The 24,890-nt window shown below is 39.9% G+C and overlaps 1 protein-coding gene across 1 annotated transcript; it reads left to right on the top strand.

Annotated features, from left to right (window-relative positions):
* The first annotated feature begins 9,456 nt into the window (after nucleotides 1–9,456).
* LOC308509356 (putative membrane protein C3orf80) lies at nucleotides 9,457–12,787 on the top strand. Its single transcript, XM_081077341.1, has one exon. It carries the CDS (start codon nucleotides 9,596–9,598, stop codon nucleotides 10,334–10,336), a length of 741 nt encoding a protein of 246 aa, XP_080933467.1. The 5' UTR covers nucleotides 9,457–9,595; the 3' UTR covers nucleotides 10,337–12,787.
* Nucleotides 12,788–24,890: the final 12,103 nt, after the last annotated feature.

Raw genomic sequence — 24,890 nt, 5'->3', positions numbered from 1 at the left:
GTTCAAATCCTAGCTCTTACCTTTTCTGCAAACCCTGAACAAGTCACTCTTGTTGAAACTCATTTTCTTCTACATTCTCTAAAATAATGTATTTATTGAGTATTTACTAAACATCAAGCACTTTGGATTATTTTATTTAATCCTCATATAACCTTATAAATTATATTCTATTATTACTTCTATTTTACAGAAGAGGAAACAGGCTTAGAGCCGTTAGGTGACCTGCCCCAGGTCAGTGACAGAGCCAGATTTAAACCCAGGTCTGTGTGACTCCATGGCTTGAATTCCTAACCACCCAGCGTAACTGCCCCTACTAATACTTTCTTCATCCACCTTGTTGTTGTAATAAACAATATATGTGCAAGCATTTTTAAAATGTTAACCATAAATTCTCTGGAACCAAACAAAAACATGCAGCCAGAATGCTATATTATTAGATGGTTCCACTTAGCAGTATCCATTTTGTTCAGCTTTAAGAAAAAGCAAATCACTGTTAAATGTCTTTTTGAACTGCTTTCATTTACATTAGGCTTGTCAATCTTAATAAAATTATTTCTCGTGTTTGAGGTTTACATATGGAAAAGTGCTCAAAAGCAATTACTTTTGTTTTCCAAGCATGTCATTTAAAAAATTCTTATATTCACAGCTTGATCCCTTTAACTCTATTCTTAGATTCATTTTTAATCTGATTCTGTCTAAAACTAAATTATGGCTCTATGATATTGAACAGCTTAAATGTGTCAGTAGTGACATGGTCATTGATTTTATATATCTGTCCAGACTAGTAAACTTGAAACAAAAACAGTGAGGGCCCAGCACTAAAACTGTGCATTCACTTCCAAAGAATGAGCTTTTATTATTACAATAAGATGAATTTTTTGTTTAATTTAAGAAATCTTCAAGATTCTGGATTCTAAGGGATGCTCTTAATTGATGGTAAAAAAAAACAAAAAAAAAACCCTTTCAGATCTTGTGGACTTATTGGAAAAGTGGCACTTGCCTACATTAGGTAGGCAAATCCGTCTACAGAAAATTCACCTATATTGGAGAACCCTAGTTCCTCAAAATATTAACTGGAGTTTCAGTTTTAAAAAAATGGCAGTGGAAATTTTCTATAAGTAGGCATTTCCCAAACTTACTTGACCACAAACCCTTTTTCCAAATGACAAGAATTTATGCTCTATAATACTTTGGTAAAGGTTATTATAATTGATTCTGAAATAAAAATGACTGAGGCCTTTGACCAAACCACTTCAACTTCTTAAGACAGTCAGTGCTGAGAAATATAACTACCAAAGACTGTAATCTTTTACCTTGAGATTAATTTCTAAAAATAATTGGTGACGCAGAATAACATATTGATGAAAACTCACATCATACTCTAAAAATCCTACCAATTCAGTGTTATTTATGTATGTCCCATTTTACTCCACAAAGAATGTACCACACTAATAACATGAATATAAATGGCAAAATATGAAGAGGAAATCAAACAAAAAGTAAATTGAATTAGAAAACCGAGGCCATATTAAAGTAGAAACATAAAAATGGGTGGGGGTTGGGGGGAAGAGCCAGCACAAGCGTTATAACTAAACTTTAAATTTAGTTCTGAGCTCCCCAGCAACCAAAGCAAAAAGAGATACATGGCCATTTACATAATTACCATGATGAAAAGAAGAAAACTTTAACAGGTCCATAAGAAAACCAACCAAGGCTTTTTTTTTTCCTGAATTCTAAAACAAATAATTCAAAAGGGAGAATTTCATACGAGACATAAGGCTTACGACCATTTTCCAAATGCAAAAACTAACTTATGTGGCTAATTTTTATAGCATTGCCAGTGATAAAGCTCAGGGACAAATATTAAATACTACAAAGTTAATGGGTTCCATTTGTCTTTGGCTAATTCAGGAAGACAAGTTACAAATCTAATAAAGTCATGATAACCCTAAGACAAATTAGCTTTTTACTTCACCATTTTCAGAATCAAACTAACAGGCAAGAAAAGATTATGTGCGTTTTTTGGTCAAATAATAATAGCCAGCACTTATATAACTCACTATGTGCCAAGCAATAGTCTCAGCCCTTTATAAGTATTCATTCGTTTAATCTTTACAACAATTCTATCCAGTAGGTATTATTTTACAGATGAGGAAATGCAGAGCCAGAGATAAGTGCCCACGGTCACATGGCAATACTAGCATGTTTACTGTCACTAGCAATCGAAGCCAACTTTTCCATGTGGATGGGTGGGAGGAATGGGACCAGCTTAGGCAGCAGAGGGGGGAACACTACTCCTGTCAGTCTACAGAATCAGAGTAATCACATAATTTATTCTCTTTGCATCCCTAGAGCTGGAGAAGGGGCACTGCATCATCAGTCAAGGTCCAACCAGAAAAACAAACCATCCTGAGTATTTACCAGAGGGAATTAAATTAAATACAAGAAATTGAGTACAAAGGAAGAGCTAAGAAGCCCCAGGAAATGGGGAAGCAGCCCAGAGATCAGCAACAGTGGTTAGGGAACAGTGTTCTTATGGGAAGGCTAGGGGCTGGGGTTACCCACAGCAGACCTCCCCTGGGAGCCCATCGAAGAGCTGCCAGAGCCCCCAGGCAGCTCCAATCTCCCGCTGCCTGAACACTTCCAGAATCCGGAGAGCAGAGGAATGTTCACACCCTGTAGAGATCAGCCTTCCTGTGATAAAGGTCAGAGCTATAAAGGTTGAAGAATGGATCTAAAAGCAAAACGCCCAAGACTGACCTAGGTAGTAACAGTAGAAGTGTGAACATTCTGTTTTCCAGTAGCTGAAGCATATGAGCCTCAGGAGGCAAATCACCGGGTAACTAAAGGCTTGTTCTCTAAATTCCTGGTCACTATAACATGGGGGAAGCCCTCTTTTCACATGAAAACATAGATAGATAAAACACCTCATTCTGCCGTAGCAAAACCATGGAATTGTTACTCAAGAGAGGAGTATACAATAAAAATATTAACAGATTCATACACTTAGGTTATTAAATTAATTCCATAGAAATGCACACAGCACCTTTGTGTACAAGTTGCCACGGCACAGGTTCCTGCGTGTGGCCATGGCATTCGGAGCCCTGTAAACTGCCCATGGGGCACCCCCAACTCTCATCGGCTCTTTTTGTCCCAGCTGATGTTATGTTATGGTGAGAGGCCTCTCCCATGAAACGATGAATGGAGAGTGCGTCCTGTGACTTACGTTCAGCAAGGTCAACCTTGCTGCTGGAGGTAAGAGTGACCAGCAGTGAATTGGGACTATAAGAAAGATGGCGCGCTGAAAGGACATTTGAGAACTTGGCCTCATGAATTTCTAATAGAGCACACAGGCAGGCAGGGAAGAGTGGCATTCAAGCAACCACACAGCAGTGGGTGGGGACAGAACGTGGGTCCAGGGAACCTTCAGATGAGCCTCCCAAAGTGGTCCAAAGGGTGCCAGTACACAAGTGATGGGGAACCACTGTTCTACAGAAGCACTGACACAGCCTACCACTGTGAACCGATTTCTAGAAACCCTAAGATTAAGATATATACATAACCACTTGAAATATGAGGTAGAAAATGAGAATTACCACCGATGGGAACAGTGCTAAGGGCATTCCGAGAAGGGAGAAATTACTTCTAGTGGGAAAGGTGGGTTTGGGATGTGTAATATAAGATTTTCAAAAGGAGGTGACATTGGAGTCGCGTCTCATATGGTTTTGACCTATAGAGATAGGGAAAGAGAATTCCTGGGAGAGGGAACAGCAAAAGGGAAATCCAAAGCAGAAGGGTTGGCAGCTGTATCAGGTAGCCCTTTATTGAAGCAAAAGGGTGCAGAAAGAAAAGGGGTCCAAAATAAAGATGACAAGGAAGATTAAGATTACACCCAAAAGACCCTTTTAAAATTCATAGTTGGGTAAATCTACAAGGAAAACTGTTACGGGAAATTTGGGCTATATTCATAATCTTTAAAGGCAAGTATCTTAGAAGACAGTTATTCCATGTCCTCTGACATTAGAAGTAGGACGCTGGTGAATGGACCAACGCCCTGCCGAGGGACTAACAGCCAGCTCAGTCAGTGCCACTAGTCCTGTTTAGTCCTGTTGTCCTGTTAAATTCACAGGCAGATGCAGAGCTAGAAAGGCACCTTACACTCCATTCAGAGTCACAGAGAACATCAGGAAGAAGGTATTAACAATCAATTTTTCCTCGTAACGAAAGGGAGGCAAAGAGTACATTACTAGTTTCAAGTTTAAATAATGGAGTGTAAAAATGTTTCACCTTATAAAATTATTTCTCTTATGAAGTAATTTCATGCTGTATGACTTTTCTGCCAATATGAGCATTTGGCTGGTATGTCAGCCTACTGACAAGTATATTCTAAATTCAACAATCTGACCACTTAAAAGGCACGAGTGAGAAAGAAATTCATTTAACTTACATAACTAGAATGCTAATTTCAGATCTTCTTAGCCTCACTAAATATGTCTCATAATATGTATGTTTTTTTTTTATATCTCCAGCAATAAAATTTGCCATGAGAAATTAACTGATAAATTGTTCCAAAGCAAAATTTACATGTACAATGCTAAGGCACTGATGAATAATATCGTACATTCATTGTGTTTTAGAACCCAATATATCCTTATTTTCCCGAGCATATACCATTAGTATATTGAACATTAGATGGCTTAGTTCATGGATAAAGAATGTAATGTAATGGGGGAGGGGAGTTTTTTTCTTTTTCTGGCAGAAATGCATACAAAAATAGCTGGCCTGTCACATCATTACCTAACATATTATTAATGGGTTCCCAAAAGTGGCCACAAAAGTGACAGAAATATAAGCTTTATTTCCTCAGAAAAATCTCGTGTTCATGGTCTAGAATAGGGTCTAGCTCAGCTCTCAGCCATTTTGCTCACAATTGGCCCCTCAACACATCAGTTGTCGGAGGGAAAACAAACGCTTTCCCCACTGACGACCCAGCCCCAGTCAGGGAGCAAGTGAGATACTTCCCACCATTTTTAACTAGACTGGGATCCACAAGCCTTGGATTACACTTTCAGCACCGCCACCAATTTGTTCTGTTGTTCGCGTGTTTTAACCTCTCTTCACCTGGAGGAAGGAATAATAATCAATTCATCTCACAGGAATGTAGTAAGGAGGAAAGAAAACAGTGCATGCGGAAGTGCTTTGAAAAGCTGAAAGGACAAATACAAATGTAGATACTATTTTCACAAGAGCCAACCTTTTGTTTCTAACTTTAAGCATGGGAGAAAGATTTCTACTTCCTTTTGTGCCTAATTTGAACAAAAGACACAAACCATCTCACTTGGACTTTTCTCTAGTTCAAGTATTTGGAGAAGGCTTTAGTCAGCAAGCTGCCAATTCCTCGTGTTGAACGGAAATCCAAGTTCCACTCCAAGTCAGGGGTGGAAAGAACAAGAAACATTTCTGGAGCTTTCCAGGTCTCCAAGAGGAAATTGAGCAGGACTGCAGAGGTAACTATAACCATACAACTTGTGACAGACCTCTGCAGAGAACCAGGTTTGGTTTAAAACTGAACAACAGCAGGGGTGGCTTGATTCTTCTTAAAGCTAACCTAGGAGAGAGTCTCAACTGTTGAGCTAGAAATTACACAGGTTTTGCCCCAAACATAAGAGATGACAAGTGAAGGGGTCCTCTTACCTCAGGAATTTGCCCCCATGAAGTTTCCTCTGCCTGGAACACACCCTTCCTCTTTGCCTTGTCCTCTCTTAAGGACAAGGACGTCCAGTGTAAGAACTCAGAGGACCCTCACTTCTCCTTCATGATCATTGGTTATTGTTTAGCATTAGTGATTCACTAATTTGACTGATTAGTGTCTGTTGTTCCCTCCCCCAATAAGCTCCCTGAGGACAGGGCACGGTTTGATTTCATAGTATCCCCAGAAGAGAGCAGAATGCTCAGAGTGAGCCCTCATTAAACATTTATTAAATGAGTGATGAAAGAAATACGATCTGAAAAGAACTTCAAAGCAGATTATTTCAGATCACAAATCATTTCTAGGTGGGTACACTTATGCAAATATAGGCCATTTACAATAAAACCCTTAATTTACTGTTGCTCAGGGAGGACATGTTGCAAATAAAGGGAAACCATAAAACATGGAAGTTAATAAATCAATTTTAATACCAACTTAGTAGGAGGGCCTATGCTTCACATCCCGAATAAGGTGATCTTATGGACTGGATGGCTTGTTTACAAGGTCTCAACTACTCATGTTTAGACATTTTGAAGAAGGGACATGAAAAGGGCAGAGCTGTTGCTTCCCAGGCTTGAAGCCATAAGGACATCAGGGAGAAATTCCCTGTGGACCAACTATCATGTGACAGAACAGAAAGCTGCATGATGGGGCTGCTCAGTCTTTCTTGAGCTGTCAGGACAGCTCCCAGAGGCACAGATAAAACAGCAGCCAGGATCGTTGCTTTCTGTTTACTTTCTTCTGCTCTAAAAAGTCGAAAAGTATGGCTTTTCACTCATTCATCTGAGTGCAAAAGAAGTGAGGAAGATAAAATTAAAAAAAAAAATATATATATATATATATATATATATATAGTTCAAGCACTACAGCAACATAAAGCAGTTAATATTCTTAATTTTTATCAAGCTATCCTCCAAGAGACCATGCTTTTTGGATAAAAGTCAGTCCTCATACACCTTCCATCTGTTTTTTACTCTTGCACACACTTATTTACACACAATTTGGTGCCAATTTTCAACAAAATGACGTTTCTTTTTTATTTTTACATTGTGATCTTCTTATCTTTCAATTATTCTATGGAACATATAATCAAATTCCATCTTCCTCACTAAGGGGCTTGAATTTACACCTTTCTGGGAGCGAAGTGTGCTCCATTCATTTGTGTGTTAAACAAATATAAAGAATAAGGATGCTGAGTAATGAAGATCCTATCTTTTCTGGGGCTTTTAAAGCTATAAAGTTTCTTTTCTTTCCTTCAAAGGTTGTATACAATAAATTACATTGCAAATAAAAATGAATTAAGTGAGGCTGAGAGATCAGAAAAGAAATAAAGGGGCGCCAGTTTCTGTAGAGGGTCTTTAATGGATGATGTTTTGGGGTTATCAGTTCAGAAAGAAAAAAATCAAATAAAAATCCATTCCATACTTATTCTGAAGACCTCGTCCTTGTCTTTGTTTTCATAAGTAACTCTGCCAACGGTTTATTTTGTATAAGATCTATGTTGTTCTCCTGTGTCCTAATATTTGACCCCCCCAAAAACCTAATCCTTAAGAGTAGACAGAAATTAAACAATTTAAATGTTGTTTAGTAATTTCAAAATAACAATATCAGGGCTCTTTCTCCTAAGTATCATCAACCACTCCCTCTTTACTTTTGCTATTGCTCCTACTACTACTCACAGAAACCCTAAAGGATCAGAATGAAAACCCAAAGGGCTCTTCATATTTTTCCAATGTTATACTTAAAGCCCATCTCAGGCTAGGAACTGCCTTCATTGCTTAGAATGTTGGAAACTCATTAATTTTATTTTTCCTTTGGAAAAGTAAGAACAAGTCAAGATCAGAGAGGAAAGCGCATTTGTTTCCCTCTGTGGAATCTCTCTTTGACTCCATTTCTTAGAAGCGGGGAGTGGGAGTGCAAACTTCAGTTTACCCCATGCTGGGGAAAGAGAAGTCATTTTTCTCTATAATGGTGAGCATCTAGCAGAGCTCCTTGAATATAGAAAACATTCAATGTAAATTGGCAAAAGAATGGGTGAATGAAAGAATAATACAATTATCGCTGTTTTAAAACAAATCATTTCCATCCTATTATTTTACTACAATTTGAAACCCCTTGTTACCAGGCTTTACACAATAGGTTTAAGGCCTCCCTACAGAGAAATAGGCCATGCCACAGAGAAATGTTGTGGCTTTTGGAGAGCTTAGAAAGAAGGACCTGTGCTCACCAAGCTTCACATGAAGCATCTCTTCTGAGTGACACTTAGGAGCTTCTCCATAAGGAGAACAGATTGTTTTGGAGTTTGAGACAAAGTAAGGTGTTCCCAACAGCAGAAATATTGTAAATGTTTTCATTTAGGCAAGGCAATGCCCTGTCCAAATCAAACCACCACCGTGGTCCATAAAACTATTAGGGAGATAAAATATGACTTACTCTGTGAGAAATCTTTGCTTTTATCTGACCTACAGTTGAATCTTGTCTCTTTGCTTTTACTTTTTTCTCTCAATGACTGTAGTATTCCAGTTTGGTTTCCCTGTAGGGGTCCTAGTATTTAAAGGGTGAGGGAATGAATAAATCCTAATCCTAAAAAGATGATTGTTTCAGCATTAGAAAAAGCGCAAGCTCCTTCCTGGCTTCCCCGTGGTGCCGCTCTAAAAGGCTGCTTAAGGCGACCGCCCAGATGCGCCAGGGTGTATGGTAACTCATCCCTCCCTTGGGTACTAAGGGGCTCTCTCAGGGAGTGGTGACTTCAAGCAAAGGTACTCTGCCCCATGTGCTAAGTAGGAGCACAGACTCCATCTAAAGGCAAACTTTGCAAATAAGAATAACCTTGAAAGAGACCCTTTGGATGCAGATCAATGCTCAGGAACATTGCCAACCACTTACAACTCCCCTTTGACATTTCACCGATGTGTTATTTACACTGGAGGAGAAGCCTCCTATCCTGAAACCCAAATCCCCACTGTTTCTCGAGGGCAGTGGGGGCTTGTTGGATGAGTCACTGGGAAGATAGACTTGGTCTACTCGGGTCACCTTCGCAGAAGGCTGGGGATACTTCTATGGTGCTGCGACCTGAACCTCTCCGGGGAATTCTCTTATCGTTTCAGGAGGTCTCCGGGGGGTGCCGGCTTCCAAGTCCCCTGGATGTGCCCGAAAACAGAACCATCCAGCGGTCCCCCACCCCCAAGCTCTGGGGCGGCTGTGGCGCTGCGCTAGCCATTAATGGCCATCATCCATTTTTAATCAGAAAGATCACAAGAAGGATGGTAAGCGAATCCCGGTCGCAAGTCAATTTAAATAACATTCCTGGGGAAATCCAATCACTTAAAACTGAGACACCTACGCGAGCAACAGACCCCGCCCCCGTCTGGAGGGGAAAAGCGCGACGGCTGAATTAATCGAGATCAGGATGCTCCCGAGCTGTGCGCGGCGCGTTAACCCTTCCAGCCCCGGAGGGTGACCGGGGGTGACAAGGGGGTCTTGGCAGAGCGCCGCCGGCCGGGGCCAAGATGCCCGCGGCAGCCCCGCGCTCGATGCCTCTGCCATCTTGGGCGGCTCCGGACGCCCTGCGCGGGGCCCCGGCGGCCGGGCGCGCGGGGTTAAGGTCGGACGCGCAGGAAGCGGCTCGGGCCGCGAGGAGCGGCCGCCTCCCGCAGCCTCGGCGCGCCGCCGGCTCCTCCTCCCGCGCCGGCGAGGCCAAGTGAGGACTGCTCCGGCCGCAGGTAGCGGAGGCGCGGGGGCGGCGCGCGGGGCCGAGCGCAGCGCCCCGGGAGGGGCCGGCGGACCGGAGGACAGGCGGGTCCTCCAATCCCCCGCCCCAGGCATTAGCGACGGTCTGCGTTGGCCATGTGGGCACCCGGGGTCCCCGCCGAGGGCCTGTCGGGGGCACCGGCGCCGCCAGCGCTGCTGCCGCTGTTGCTGCTCCTCGCGCTGGCGGCGCCCTCGCGGGGCGGCGGGGACTGCGCGGAGCTGGCGTGCGGAGAGCGGGAGCGCTGCTGCGACGCGGCCAACGCCACGGCCGTGCGCTGCTGCAAGCTCCCGCTGCACGCCTTCCTGGACAACGTGGGGTGGTTCGTCCGCAAGCTCTCGGGGCTGCTCATCCTGCTGGTGCTCTTCGCCATCGGCTACTTCCTGCAGCGTATCATCTGCCCCAGCCCCCGCAGGTACCCGCGCGGCCAGGCGCGGCCCGGGCAGGCGCGGCCAGGGCCGCCGGGGGGCGCCGGGCCGCCCGGAGCCGCGGGGCCGGACGACGACGACGACGACTCGCCCGCGCTGCTGCGGGACGAGGCGGCCGCCGGCTCGCAGGACTCACTGCTGGACAGTGGCAGCGCTGGTCGGGGCCGAGCGGGCGGCCGGCTCTCCGCCCCGTCCTGCGCCTCCGAGCACGAGCTGCGGGTAGTGTCGCCGGTCTTCCTGCAGCTGCCCAGCTACGAGGAGGTCAAGTACCTGCCGACCTATGAGGAGTCCATGCGCCTGCAGCAGCTCAGCCCCGGGGAGGTCGTGCTGCCGGTGTCGGTGCTCGGCCGCCCTCGAGGCGGCGGCGCTGGGGAGTCCGACGGCAGCGAGGGCCGCTTCCCGCTCATCTGAGCGCCCGGGTCCCCTCGAGGACCCCGAGGACAGAACTGGGCTGGGGGCTGCGGGTGGGACGCAAAGGCTGGGGTGGCCGCGGCCACCACCAACTGCCGCAGACCAAGCCTGCCCCCCCCGCCCCCCCCCCCGGCCTAATCGCCTGTCACCCGGCCACTGGGTTGGGATCACCCCACCCTGTACTTTTCCTGCGATCTTAAGTTTCCCTACGTTTCTCTCGGTTCAAGGAAACGTTAGGCCCGCGCAGCAGGGGCGACAGCAGCCGACGGGTCCGGAGTGCAACGTCGAAGGACTGTCCCCACCCTCAAATTGTGTTCACTCGTAAGTGCCTGCTTCCCGAATCACAAAGAACACGTGAGCCCGTTAGCGCGTCGGAGAAGGACAGTATCCTTTAGGGATGAGCGGGAAGGGATGCAGCTCCACTCCTTTCCCTCCAGCACAGAGAAGAGGGCCAGGAGCGGTAGGGGGACAGCAGCGGCTGGAGGCGGCTGCGCGCGTGTCCGGGAAAGAAGCATGTAGGCATAACCGAACGCCTCCCTTGAGGAGGACCCCCCAAAACCCCTCCGTGTCTTCCTGGCCAAGCGAAGTCACAGCTCATGGCTCACAATTCGGTGGGGGATCCCCGTGATATCCAGTTAGTTGCTGTACCTATTCAAGATACAGGAATAACGTATATCCAAGACCATATTCGTAATAAGGTACAGTTGGACTTTTGACTTTTCAGTAACTGAGAAGATATTTATATTTATCTTTTATTTTTATATTTTTACCATGTATTGAATGCGTCAGGAGGGCATTTCTCCAATTAATGACAAGATAATTGTCTTATCACCCTTTTTAGGCCTTACTGGCCTGAAAATTGCCCACACTGTCATTGTTTTAAAAAATGGACATTATTTCATTTACAATGGGGAAAAAAAGAGGCATGGTCAAACGAGAAAACATGAAACAAAAAACATGAAGGATATCTTATTTTCACTATTTGAGAAGAATATATATTATTTTTAGTACTGTGGCATAATATATCTTTTTATAGTAATAACTATGCATTATATAGTCTAGGTCTTAATTGTATCATTTACCACATAGTTATATGTAAAAATGATTAATACATATACGCCTACCATGAAGCATGATGTCATGCACTTTCCCCTCCATTTTTCATTTGGAATACATTCACAACATGCTACAAAACAGAAGAAATTGTGACTTGGAACTTTTGTTTAAACCCATAATTGTGCAGTAATATACTACAGAAGGATTCAGTCAACCTATTTTAAGAAAAAAAATGTCATTGTAACAGTTCTGCCATTCTACGAAATGTTCTTTAAGCAAATGGTAATATGAAATATTAAAACATGTATAATGTACATATGCATATTGTCTATGTACAATATATACATTGTATACCAAATAATTATTACAGTTTATGATTATCATGAAAGGAAAACAGAAAAGGTTTCCTTGCTTAAGGAATGATGAGTATTACATTAAAGATTAGACACATGGACTTCACATGTGTATCTCAAAATGTTCTTATACTTGAAAAACTCTGGCAATTCCAAGAAATCTTAAAACACCTGAATTGTATTAGAAGAAAATGATTTGGTTACCTCAAACTTTTAAAAGCTAGTTGAAAAAGTCTGATAGTTCTAAGAAATCTTAAAATGTCTCAATTGTATTAGAAGAGAATGGTTTACTCTAAACTTTTAAAAACTAATGATCCTGTCATTAAAATCATTTGAAGTGTATTAAAACAGAAAAACTTTAAAATCTTTCTCTGTGCAAATTATATCAGATGTATGACTATATGGTAGTATATTAAAACTTGAAATGTGTATCTTTGTCATTTAAAAGCAATTTTAAGCTGTGAATTGGCAAAAGCACCAGGAGTTGAGACTGTCAATTGAGTATGATACAAGATTTAATGAAATCACATATATTGTATAATTGCATATATTAATATTACTCAAACACTAAAATTTTATTGACATGTGACTATCAATATCACCCACCATTCAAACAAACCAGAAAATGGCCATATTCTTTTAAATGATTTATCCTTTGAGAGTACACTGTTTTAGACACTTCTTAAAATTCACCCATATCTGAAACATCAATATAAATATCTAAATACCAGTATATCAAGAACCAGAAGTTCTTGATTACTGTCAGTTGGGTTGATTGTCCTACAAGTTGTTGCTTCTAATATCTTGAGCTTTACAAGAAAATCTTGCAAAAATACGCTTATAATATGGACCAAGTATGTTTCCCTTGTATCAACTATGGAACATCTCTTTCCCTAAAATTCAGAATTTCTATAATGTAACACCAATCACGCAATGAGGTTCTCTTGAATTTTAAAACTGCAACAAATTTTACATTTGTTTCTTTCCCTATACATCACACAAGCCTTTATTCACATCTCTCAGTTTAATAAAAATGAGTTTGACTTTACTTTGGTTTTTTTTCTTGCAGTTCATTGATTTACCAGGCACAATTTGTTAAGGCATAATTTTGTGGGGAAAAACATCCTTAAGAACTATTTGTATTAGTGATAAATGAACATGTCTCATGGTAATACACACACATACAGAACAAACCATGTTAATACACGTAGAACCTATGTATTCACGAGGCTAGATAGAATACCTGGGTAGAAACATTTGTAAAGCACTAAGGCCAGTATCTACCTGGGTGTTCAGGTTTACAGGTTTCGCCTGGAAGTTATTTATCCCATAGAACTAGTAGAAAATAGAAATGTAGAAAATAGTTATTAATGTAGAAAATAGTTACACATATATATTTATATAGTCTGTGACTGATAATTTTTGCAAGGCTGCTACGTAAGTACCCATTTTAACCAAACCCACCTGAGAGTGCCAGGTTCTCCAGTACTAACCAAGCCTTTGCTCCTGGTTTTCAGTTATCAATGTAATTCACATACTAAAACATTTCAAGCATATTTTATTTCCACTGACTTCTCGTGTAGGGAAATAGTAGTCCTGGATATGTGAGAAAACAATGATTTTCTAAATCACATATATATATATATATATATATATATGATCATCAGTTGCTTAAAAGCAATTTGTTATTGGCATTCAAACCAAGGGGAAAATGTCTTCTAGAGATAGAATGATAGTTTTAAGAGGCCATTAATTGCCACATTACAAATGTGTGCTTCAACCATGGGAAATGGCATTGGCAATTATGCCAAACGGCATGAGGTATACTATATAAGGAAAACAAGATTCAATTGTAAAGGCCAAAGGGAATATTAAGGAAATGGCTCCAACAGTTTAAAAGGCAATGTGATAAGTAATGTCCTTTATGTATACTGTTTCTCTCAAGTGGAATTAATAAAGGCATCAATTCAGAGCTGAAACGGATATGTTATAAACATGAAATGTGGTCTTCAGATTTCTACAATATTCTGCATTGACTTGTAAAGATTTCATGAATCATAATTCATCTGGATTTCCAGACTGAGAGAAACAGTGATGAGTTGTTTTATTTTGAGCAACCCAGCACTAACCATTTCTCCAAAAGTGTAAGTTGCAGGCAGCCAATCAGTAATAGAATATTTGGCAAGTTTATATCTGACCTTCACTAGTTTACAATTAACTTTTTCATTCTCCTTTCATCCACTGGTAAAAAAGCTAATAACTGGTAGGCTGAGGTATTTTATCAAAGAATGAATTGGCAACCATTATTGCAGTCACATTCTAGTTGTGCTGCGAGATAAAGATCTCATGCCCTTTTACCTTTCCAGACAAGACCTTATTTGAGCCTCTAGACCTCAAAGATAGCTCGATTTACCATTGATTGCTGTATCTTTTGCTTTCTTATGGATTTTCTGCATAGGCTCCTCTTCTACTTCCTCTGTATATGGTATTCTCTGTTTTACTGAGTAGACTAGAAGATACCTCTAACTTGACATTTCTTTTATTCTAGATGATCTTGAAGAATCGCCACCAGTTGTTTAAGATTTTATCTGAGAAACTGTCAGTGGTTTTATCTTCTGCTTCTTTGTTGGCTATATTTGTTTCGTCTGACAAAGAATTAGAATCTTCCGGATTTATTCCTGTTTTATATAGGTTTGTGTGAATTTTCTCTTGTGTACTGACCAAAGATTTTACCAAATCAAATCAAAATTGATTTTATTTTTCCTGGGTCTTAAAAGTATCTTCATTTGTAGATTTAATTTTTTTCTTGCAAACTCTTCATTCAGTTGTAACCTTTCTCCATGTGAATAACCCGTTGAACCAGCCAAGCTATCAGATTCCTATAAATGTATACCAGTTTTACTTCTTCCCCTGGTATGACATCCTGTTTCACAGCTTCTTTACCTTTCAAATTTTTATCTTGGAAGCTCTTCACGGTATTCTTTGCGTCTTTAGTTGAATCTTTTCTGTTTATGTAACAACTGAGACTCTGAATTCTTTACTTTCATCTTTACTTGCATGTTATATGTTTGACTAAGCAAATGTTTAGATTCTTGAAAATCTTTCATTTCTTAGGGCAGATCTTGTTCTTTGACTGACTCTATTTTGTATGTTCTTTGGCCACCCATTTCAGTTTCAGAGACATTCGTTTTGGATTCATATTCACAAGGATTACAAGAGGAGTTTTTTTGACTGAGATCTTCTAGTCCATCTTTAATTTTTTCCGAAGCAAACATTTCTTCAAATCCACTATAGTCACCTTCCAAACTTCATATCTTTTGTTTGGATTCTGCCATAAGTGTTTGAGTTCCAAGAAGTCTTCAATTGCATTTTGCTTTTTTCTTGATGGTTTCAATAAAGTACTAATAAATGTTGGCTTCAGGGTTTCTTCTGGGGTTTAAAAAAAATTTTGTATGACCTACATCTTTTTGATTGAAAAATGTGTACACTCTGTTTATGTTCTACTATTTTTTCTATTACTTGGTTTTCACATCTTTTATTACAGATACTTTAGGTGTTTCTTATAATTTATCTGAAATAGCTGATTCCTTACTAAAGGTTTCCTGTGAGTCCGTTTTTAGAATTTAAAGTTGCCATAAATCTTATAATATGTGCCAAATCACCTACGGGATACACCTTAGGAATTTTCTTAAGTTTCTTTATACCTGTAGGATTTTCTGCTCATTCACATCTCTGCTTTGGGGTTGTCATGAGGTTCTTGACACCTGTCAAGTCTTCTACTTGTTTCCCTTTTCTTTTTTTGTTCTTTTTTCTTTTTTTTAAGATTTTATTGGGGAAGGGGAACAGGACTTTATTGGGAAACAGTGTGCACTGTTTTCCAAGTCAAATTGTTGTCCTTTCAATCTTAGTTGTGGAGGGTGCCGTTCAACTTCAAGTTGTTGTCCCTTCAGTCTTAGTTGTGGAGGGCGCAGCTCAGCTCCAGGTCCAGTTGCCGTTGCTAGTTGCAGGGGGCACAGCCCACCATCCCTTGCAGGACTCAAGGAATTGAACTGGCAACCTTGTGGTTGAGAGCCCACTGGCCCATGTGGGAATAGAACCGGCAGCCTTCGGAGTTAGGGCCTGAGCCACCAGGCCGGCCCCTCCCTGTTCTTTAGGTGTTTTGTTTGTGGGTGCCTGTCGGGTGTTCTGTGGGTTCAGTCTCAGTCTTTTCCACAGAAGTTATTGATTACTGTCAGTTGGGCTGATTCACATATCTCCCTGGGAGCTTCTCCGAGTTTCTTGTTGATGTCTTATCTTCTGGGTCCACAATTTCCTGTTGCGTCTTAACACTGATTCTGCCTTTTCTTTGTGTCCTAAACAATCTCTCAATACCTGTGAGATTTTCACCTTTTCCACATTTCCACTTGGGAGCTATGGAGTTCTGATTGTTTCCTCTCTGTAGTTGTATTGCTTGCTTCAGTGTTTTTAGAAGCTCTTTGATGCCTGTCATATTTTCTTCCACAGAGTCTGCATTTTCCCTCAGTTGTCTCCAACAGTCTCCTGAATATTCTTGGATTTTCTAGTGGTTCTGGTTTGTGCTTCGGACTGTTCCTAAGCTCTCTGCGGATATCACCACCATTTATTTATTTATTCCTCTGGTTCTTTTGGTGTTTGCAGGAAGCTGATAGCTGCCAGGTCTTCCAAGTATTCTGGTTTTACTTTCTTTAGATGTTCTCAGCAGCTTCTTGATTCCTGTTAGACTTTCTGCTGGTTCTGGATTCTGCTTTCAAGTGTTCCTAAGCTTTCTGTGGACTTATCATTTATTTGTTCCTCTGGTTCTTTCACTATAAGAAACTCAGATAGCTGCCAGGTCTTCCATGAGCTCTGGTTGTATTTTAGGTGTCCTCAGTGTTCATGGGAGTTTTTGCTAGGCCTTGTTTGTGCTTTGGTGTGCTTCTAAGCTCTCTATAGAAATGATTGCCCTTTTATTTGTTCCTATTTCTTTTGGTGTTTGTGGGGAATTTTCTGATACCCGCCAAGTCTTCCAAAGGTTCTGCATTTTCTTCAGCTGTTTTCACCAGTCTCTTGAAGAATGTTAGAGTTTCTAAAGGGTTCTGGATTCTGCTTTGGAGTGCTCCTAAGCGTTTTGTGGACACCTAGTTTTATTCTAATAAACATCTGTAATCTGTTTATTATTAATAATGTCATCAGTTATTTCCTGAAATTTATAGTATTGTATTTGAGTTCTGGCAATTCACTTTGGCATGTTAACTATCATTATTTCTAGCATGCTCTGACTTAAAATTTAGTAGCAATTTACATTTTAGCCTTTCTTCCAAAGAACAAAATACATGCACAACTTTAGATATAAGCTTGGCAGTTGCTGTGGAGGGTGACACTTTTCATTGGTTATGATGATGGTAGAAATAATAACTATACTTCATTGAATGCTTACATATGCTAGGCACTGTGCTAGGCATTTTACATATATTATCCCATTTAAAATTCACAACAGGAGGAGCTAAGGACTATTGATTCCCTTGTGCAGGTGAGAAACGTGCAGCCCAGGGAGGCTAAGTAGTGTGCCCAAAGATATATGGCCAATAACTAGAAGACCCAGCAGGTGGATCCAGCCTGACTGGAGCTGATACTTTTAACCACTAAACTGCTCCACATGCGGGTTAACCTCACAGGACAGCGTAGCATTAGGGCTGTGGCTGTAGCTACATAGCATCACGTTAGCATCAGTCTTTATTTTTTCACGTATAAAACAAGGTAGCTATTATTTGTTATTTGCTGTTTAAAGGAAGTATTATGAAAGAAATACTATAGAATCCGGGCCAGGAATATTTAATAACAAATTATTTGTTGGAATCCAGAAACGTTGCATAGATAAAACCTGAAATGGTCAACGAAAACAACTGATATTGTTTTTTTCCATTTCTTTCAGCCAATTCCTTAAGTGCCAAGTATGTTTCTTTCCTGGTCTGACTTCATTAACTTTAAAAATTCAAAAACATTCCTTTAAAATATCTGGTACATGTAGCCCGATATTTAAAAAAAAAAAAGAAACAGTATGGGGTTTTGAATGCTCGTCATAAAAATGAGAACCATAGAGTCAGAACTAAATACCCAATGCCAGCCAATGTGGAAGCAAGGATAAAAATAGCTTCCTATATTAAGGTTCTGTTTATATTCTTGTGGTAGAATATGAGTGTTTGTTAAGACTTTATATAGACTAACATACTGGTTTAGAGTTGGGCAGCCCGGGTGCTTCTCTGGACTCTAGATTTTACTAGTTATTTGACCATAAGCAAGTTGCTTAACTTCTCTAAGCTTATTTTCTCATTTATAAAGTGGGGAGAGTACCTCCCTTGGATGGTTGAAATGAATGTTAAGGTAATGTATAAAAATCACTTGACACTATGCCTGGGACATAAAAATATATTTCAAGTGCCAGTGTACACATATTGGTTGACACTGGGTTCTTGGTGTGAAATTCAGATAAACTTGTGGAAACTCAAAAACTTTTCCACTTGATCATGGGCATTAATGATTTGAATTAAGAATAGAAACACTTTTAGGAAAAACAAAAATTTACTTAAAAAAGAAAAACCTGTCAGCTGGTCTTAATGACTGGTTTTGGTTGAGGTGATACACTGTGGAGGAAAGTCTGGATAGAAAAAGAGAAATTGGTTTGGGCAGGAAAGAAAGGACTAGGAGTGGCAGACTAAATGAAATGGAAAGGCTTGAGAGTGTGGATTTCTTGATGTTGGTATAGTAAGTATAGTTGGAGAAAGATAAGAAAGATAGGACACTGGAGTAGGACATTGGAAACTGGATCTTGAGATTTCATAGACAGAGCTTTGGGAGAGGACAGGGGTGAAGCAGTGTCCTTAGAAGCGGGGCCTGCAGAACGGACATTAGGGCTGTAGGAATAGAGGGGAATGCTGAAGGAATAACAGTTGACGTAGAGGAGGGCTAATCAAGCAATAAGGAAAAAATGCATCGGTCCAATGGACATTGAAACCCACCTCAGGTATGATGGAACTGACTCTGCTATAAAGACTTTCATATAAATATTTCTGATTTTTAACCTGAAGAAGAGACAACCAAGGGAAAATAACTCATCAAATATTCAAAAGGCAAACTTGTGGAATTGGAATTATTTTATAGGATTCTAGAAGATAAAACTTAAAAGGAAAAAAAAAACCTACAAATACATCAATTAATTATCCCATCCATCCATCCATCCTCTCATCCATGCACCTACTCATCCAGCCACTAAGCCATTCTTTAATTTACACAGAAACAGAAATGAGGTCATTTACAAAAAGGACACACAAAACAAGACCCTCAGGAAGTAAATGAAGAAACCAAGGCAAAGGGGAAAAGCAAAGTTCGAAAAAAGAAGGCAATACCTTAGTTCTGAGCTTTAGAGGAGGAAATACAAAGAAAGAAGCAGATCAGTTAAAAGATTCAGTGTTTGTAAATAAAAACCAGACCAGCTGCTTGAGGGAAGCGCAGATCTTCCTGATACTGAGATCTGGGAGAAGCTTCTCCTGTGAGTTCTTGTGCAAAAGACACTATCATGTCAAGAATAACATATTCGACCATCTTTACACTAGATATATTCCATAGGGCTTCTAAAGATGAGATCCTCAGTATAGATAAATGGCATAACATTGTAAGCTCACTACAATTTTTCAAGGGGTCGAAATAGTAGTACAAGAACTCTTAATTCCCGATTCTTTGGTCCAATCCCAAAACAGGTTATATTCTAGAGGAATGGATGACTATATAACTTTCAAATTATTCTCCTAAAATGTCATTTCTCCAAACCCTTTTAAAAACCATTTTGTTGCTTTTACAAATTACAGAAGTGATATTTAAACACACACACTGACCCTAAAGATTCCTACAAAAAACTTAGAATAAACAAATTCTTTCAAGTCACAGGACACAAAATCAATATACAAAAATCAGTTGTGTTTCTATATACCGTGTTTCCCTGAAAATAAGACCTAGCCGGACAATCAGCTCTAATGTGTCTTTTGGAGCAAAAATTAATATAAGACCCAGACTGGGTATAATATAATATAATACCGGATCTTATATTAATTTTTGCTCCAAAAGACACATTAGAGCTGATTGTCCGGCTAGGTCTTATTTTCAGGGAAACACAGTATTAATAACAAACTATCAGAAAGAGAAATTAAGAAAACAATCCCATTTACAATTGCATCAAAAATAATAAAATATGTAGGAATAAATTTAACAAAGGAAGTGGAAGACCTGTACATTTGAAAATTACTAAGAGAATAGATCTTAGAATTCTCATCACAATAAAAATAAAATTCTGTAACCATGTGTGATGACAGATGTTAATGAGACTTATTGTGATCATTCACAATATATACATATATGAAATCATGTTGTACAGCTAAAACTAATACAATGTTATATATCAAAGATATAAGACCAGGTTTTATATTATACTAAGACCAGGTCTTATATTAATTTTTGCTCCAAAAGACGCATTAGAGCTGATGGTCCAGGTAGGTCTTATTTTGGGGGAAATATGGTAAAAGCACTTTCCAAGAAGCAGTGGGCAGTACATATTGTGGGACCACGTTGCCAAGTCTCCTGACCCCAGATCCCGTGCATATTAGGGTGGTAATTCCAGTTGAATTGCCTAATCTCCCCGTGCCTTAATTTCTTCTTCTGAAAAGGAAGCTAAGAGTAGTACATGAAGGGGTAAAGCTTGTAGAGCCTGGCACCCAGTAAACACTATATATGAGGTGGCTAGCACTGTCACTGTAAATGATTTGAGAGAGAGGAAGGGTCAAAGCCGACTTCAAGGCCATGAAAAAGTTTTCTGCATTGAGCTTTGAGGAGCCCCTGAATTCCAGAATATGTCAGAAGCAGACTTTTAGGAGTTATCAAAGCCTTAAAAGGTACATAGCGTTGATTCAGAGGTTAGATTCCCCACTGAGAATCTATCCCGTGAAAATACTCAAAAGTCCAAGCAAAGATCTGATTACAGAAAACCTGTCAAAGCACTGCTATAATGGTGAGATGTTGAAAACTAAATTATCCAATAGGGGGGCACTGATTAAATAAATTCTCCATCCATACGAAGAGACAGCCTAAGCCTTTAAAATAGAAAACATCTATTAATATGGAAATGTTTATGATTATGTCATTAAGTGAAAAGAACCAGTAATAAAACCTTATTATAATATAAATACACACACACACACACACACACACACACACACACGAGAAAATTACATTTTAAAGTCCATCTTTTATGCCACTACACTGAGATACTCCAACAAATGAATAGAACCTGGGGAGGCAGGTTTGCTCAGTGGTTAGAACGCAGTGCTCATAACACCAAGGTCACTGGTTCGATTTCCACATGGGCCAGTGAGCTGCGCCCTCAACTAGACTGAAAACAACAACCTGACCTGGAGCTGGACTGCGCCCCCCATAACTAAATTGCAAACAACTACTTGACATGGAGCTGATGGGTCCTGGAAAAATACAGTTCCCCAATATTCCCCAATAAAACAAAAAATTTAAAAAAATATGTATAGAACCTTTCAATCTTGCTTAAATTTTCAATTACTCAGGTAATAACAAATACATCTTCCTTTTTAACAAGAAAACATTACAACAAAGGTCCCCTCTAACACCTGACCCTCAATCCCTGCCCCTCCTCTAATCTGAGAGTCAAACCTTGTGTGGTATCCTTCTAGAATATTCTCTGAATATTTTTACTGCATATAGATGTATTCACAGTAAATATATATTATATAGCACAGTTTTGTACCCAAGGCTTTTGTTTCCATAGAATTTTGTCGCACGTATAGCTGCATGTAACCACTACCACATTCAACACACAGAGCTGTCCCACCCCCACAGAGCTTCCGGATGCCACCCAATATGGCCTTAGAACGTCAATCTTCTTCCTGTCACTAGTCCTCAACCCAAGGCAACCCCTCATCTGTTGTCCCTCTCTAGATTTTGTTATTTGAAGAATTTAACCCTCTAGCACATTATAAACGTTAATCTCTATGCGATTGCATTCTAGCATTTAAGGCTAGACACGTGGAGTGTCTTGGCTTGCACACGCTAATTACGTTGGTGCAAAAGTAATTGCGGTTTAAAAGGTTGAAGGTAACTGCAAACACCGCAATTACTTTTGCACCAACCTAATATTTTTCTTGTACAGGTAAACATTATTTGTCACTAGCCAAACAAATGAGCTCTCTGGTACAGTCCCAGTTGACTTGAGAACCAGAAAATAGACTTTAGGTAGATGTGTTATTGCTTCTCGAGTGAGGCACTTTAAACTCTCTGTTTTGGTGCTAATACTCCCAAAATGGAGATAAGTTTACAACCACTCTATACTTGCCTTTGTTGACTGGCCAAACAGTTCTCCAGGTAGTCCACCGAAAGAGCGGTTTATTCAGGGAAAAGAAAAAAAAAAAACCAAAGCCACCAAGAAGGCTGTGAACACACACCTGCCGGCGGTGCTCCAACCAGCTGCCAACGTGCAAAAAAAGCTCGATTCTAAGATGGTGTCTCTATTTATTAGCATCCCTCCCGCAGAAGTTACCACAAAGTTTAACAGGAAGTCAGGACTAGAGAGTTAACGAGGGGCCCAGCTCCACCCCATAGTCCTCCCAGCTCTATGGTTAGTCATCTTAAACTGCCAGTTCACTTTTATCACCTTACTGCCATAGAATTATAAAGTGTTTTTCCAATTAAATTTTTTATATGAACGTTGCTTTATAGTAGGAGAGTGTTAGAAGATAGTGTTCAATAATCTAGAACATCTGGAAATATGTGAAAAGTTGAATTGCTCTAAATTGTTTTGGGATGGTTATTTTGAAATGGTCTATTTTAGAAATCACTACCTTTTAAAAAGAATGCAAAGTGCATGGTAAGCAAAGTGCATTGTGACCCATTGGGTTGCAAATGTCCAGGCAGTGATTTCCAGCAGCTCAAGCCAAGTTGTAGGGACAGAGTAGCTTTAGAGTAAAGCTGGAAGAATGAAAAATGACTTTGTTAGAAGTTATATAATCTCTAACAGGTTGTGAAATCTCTAGAGGTTGTGAAAATCTTACTTATATTCTGGCCCAAAGGTCATTAACCACTAAGCAGAAAATACAAAAGATATACAGGTTGTGGGCAAGGAGAAGATAATGATGGGTCTTTCCAAGAGTTACTTCATCACCTTCTTTGGTTTTTGCAGATGTGTTTAAAGAAATTCTGACAAGCGATTTTGCCACAGTCCTACCTGCAGATTTGCATGTGAAATCTGCAGTATAAAAATTCATGTATTTTTATTGCTGCATATTACCTTTTTATGATGTGTACATTGTAAATCCTGATTTTTTTTCAGTATAAGAATTTACAAGGAAAATGTGTTTGAGATATTTATCTAATCAGGAATTATGTAGCATACTTCATTTGCAAAAAGGTATATATTTCCTATATGTACAAAATGACAGATATTTGAAAATATTCTTCAGTTGATACTCATGGTAATTGTTTAAAAAGCATTTTCTAAAATATGTTTGCTTTAAAACTTGTTTACTTCTTATCATAACTTATGTTCTATCTTACACACCATATCCTCTGTGATGAAATGTTTTTTGGGGGATCATCATGCCCTACAAATATTATTAATCTGTAACAGGGCCAGGTCCCAGGCATTCTGTATAAACAATCTTCTCTATTTGTTATGTTTATGAAATAATACAAAAGATGTATAGATACTGGGTTTCCCCGAAAATAAGACCTAACCGGACAATCAGCCCCTAATGCGTCTTTTGGAGCAAAAATTAATATAAGACCCGGTATTATATTATATATTACGTAAGACCCGGTCTTATTTTACTTTTTTTACTATAAGACCGGGTCTTATATTATACAGTAAGACCTGGTCTTACATTATAGTAAAATAAGACCCAGTCTTATATATTATATTAATATATAATATAATATATAAGACTGGGTCTTATATTAATTTTTGCTCCAAAAGACGCATTAGAGCTGATTGTCTGGCTAAGTCTTATTTTGGGGGAAACACGGTACATACAAAAGTACTAAATTATGTCAAATCCCCCCCAAAATGTATAAAATTATCAATGATAAACCAACTGAGAAGCTTCTATAATAGATATTTTTTAAAGTGTAAGACAAAGAAAAACAAAATATCATATCAATACACATTCAGTATGACTGAGAAAGTGATACCGTGATATAACAAAGAATATTCCTGGTCTTTGAGCTTCCGAAGCCCTTGGAATTTCCTGAGTGTTAGGAGAGAGAGAGAGAGAGAGAGAGAGAGAGAGAGAGAGAGAGAGAGAGAGAGAGAGAGAGAGAGAGAGAGAGAGAGAGAGAGAGAGAGAGAGAAGAGAGAGAGAGAGAGAGTTGGTGGGGCTAGGTAGTTTCAGGATGAGAGCTAGTCACCAGGAAAATCACCTACCTGGTCAGAAGGATAAAATTTTCAGCTACCTGACCTTGGGGTGGGGGAAGGAGAGGGTCTGGAGATGGAGTTCAATCACATGGCCAATGATTTAATCAATTGTGCCTAAGGAATGAAACGCTGATAAAAACTCAGGACGGCCAGGCTTGGGGAAGCTTCCTGGTGATGAACACATTGCTGGGCTGGGAGGGGGTGGGAATCCCCAAATTTGCAACCACATCTTACAGGCGTGTGCATATCCTGGGGTCTCTGCTTGTGACTGGGAACTAAAATATGGGCCATCTAGTTGGGGATCTCGTCTTTTACCTTGTGAGACCTGTTACTGACTCCAGGTAGGTAGTGTGGGAATTGAATTGCAGGACACCTAGTTGGTATCAGAGAACTGTTGGTAGAATACACACATATTTTGTTACATTTTTTCAACTTTTAAAATTGTAATAAAATAAACATAAAATTTACTCGTTAGGAGGTAATGGACAGTATAGAGAATAGGGTTATTAACATCGTAATCACTATGCACGATGACAGATGTTTAGTGGACTGACGTGATGATTCCTTTGTAAGGTATGTACATGTTGAATCACTGTGTTGTACATCTGACACTAATATAATATTGTATGTTGACTATAAATAAAAATAAATTTTAAGAATTCACCCCTTT

Source organism: Rhinolophus hipposideros (genome assembly GCF_964194185.1).
Source record: "Rhinolophus hipposideros genome assembly, chromosome: 2".
Classification (NCBI taxonomy): domain Eukaryota; kingdom Metazoa; phylum Chordata; class Mammalia; order Chiroptera; family Rhinolophidae; genus Rhinolophus; species Rhinolophus hipposideros.
Note: the sequence above shows the minus strand (reverse complement) of the source record. Positions and strands in the feature narration are given on the sequence as shown.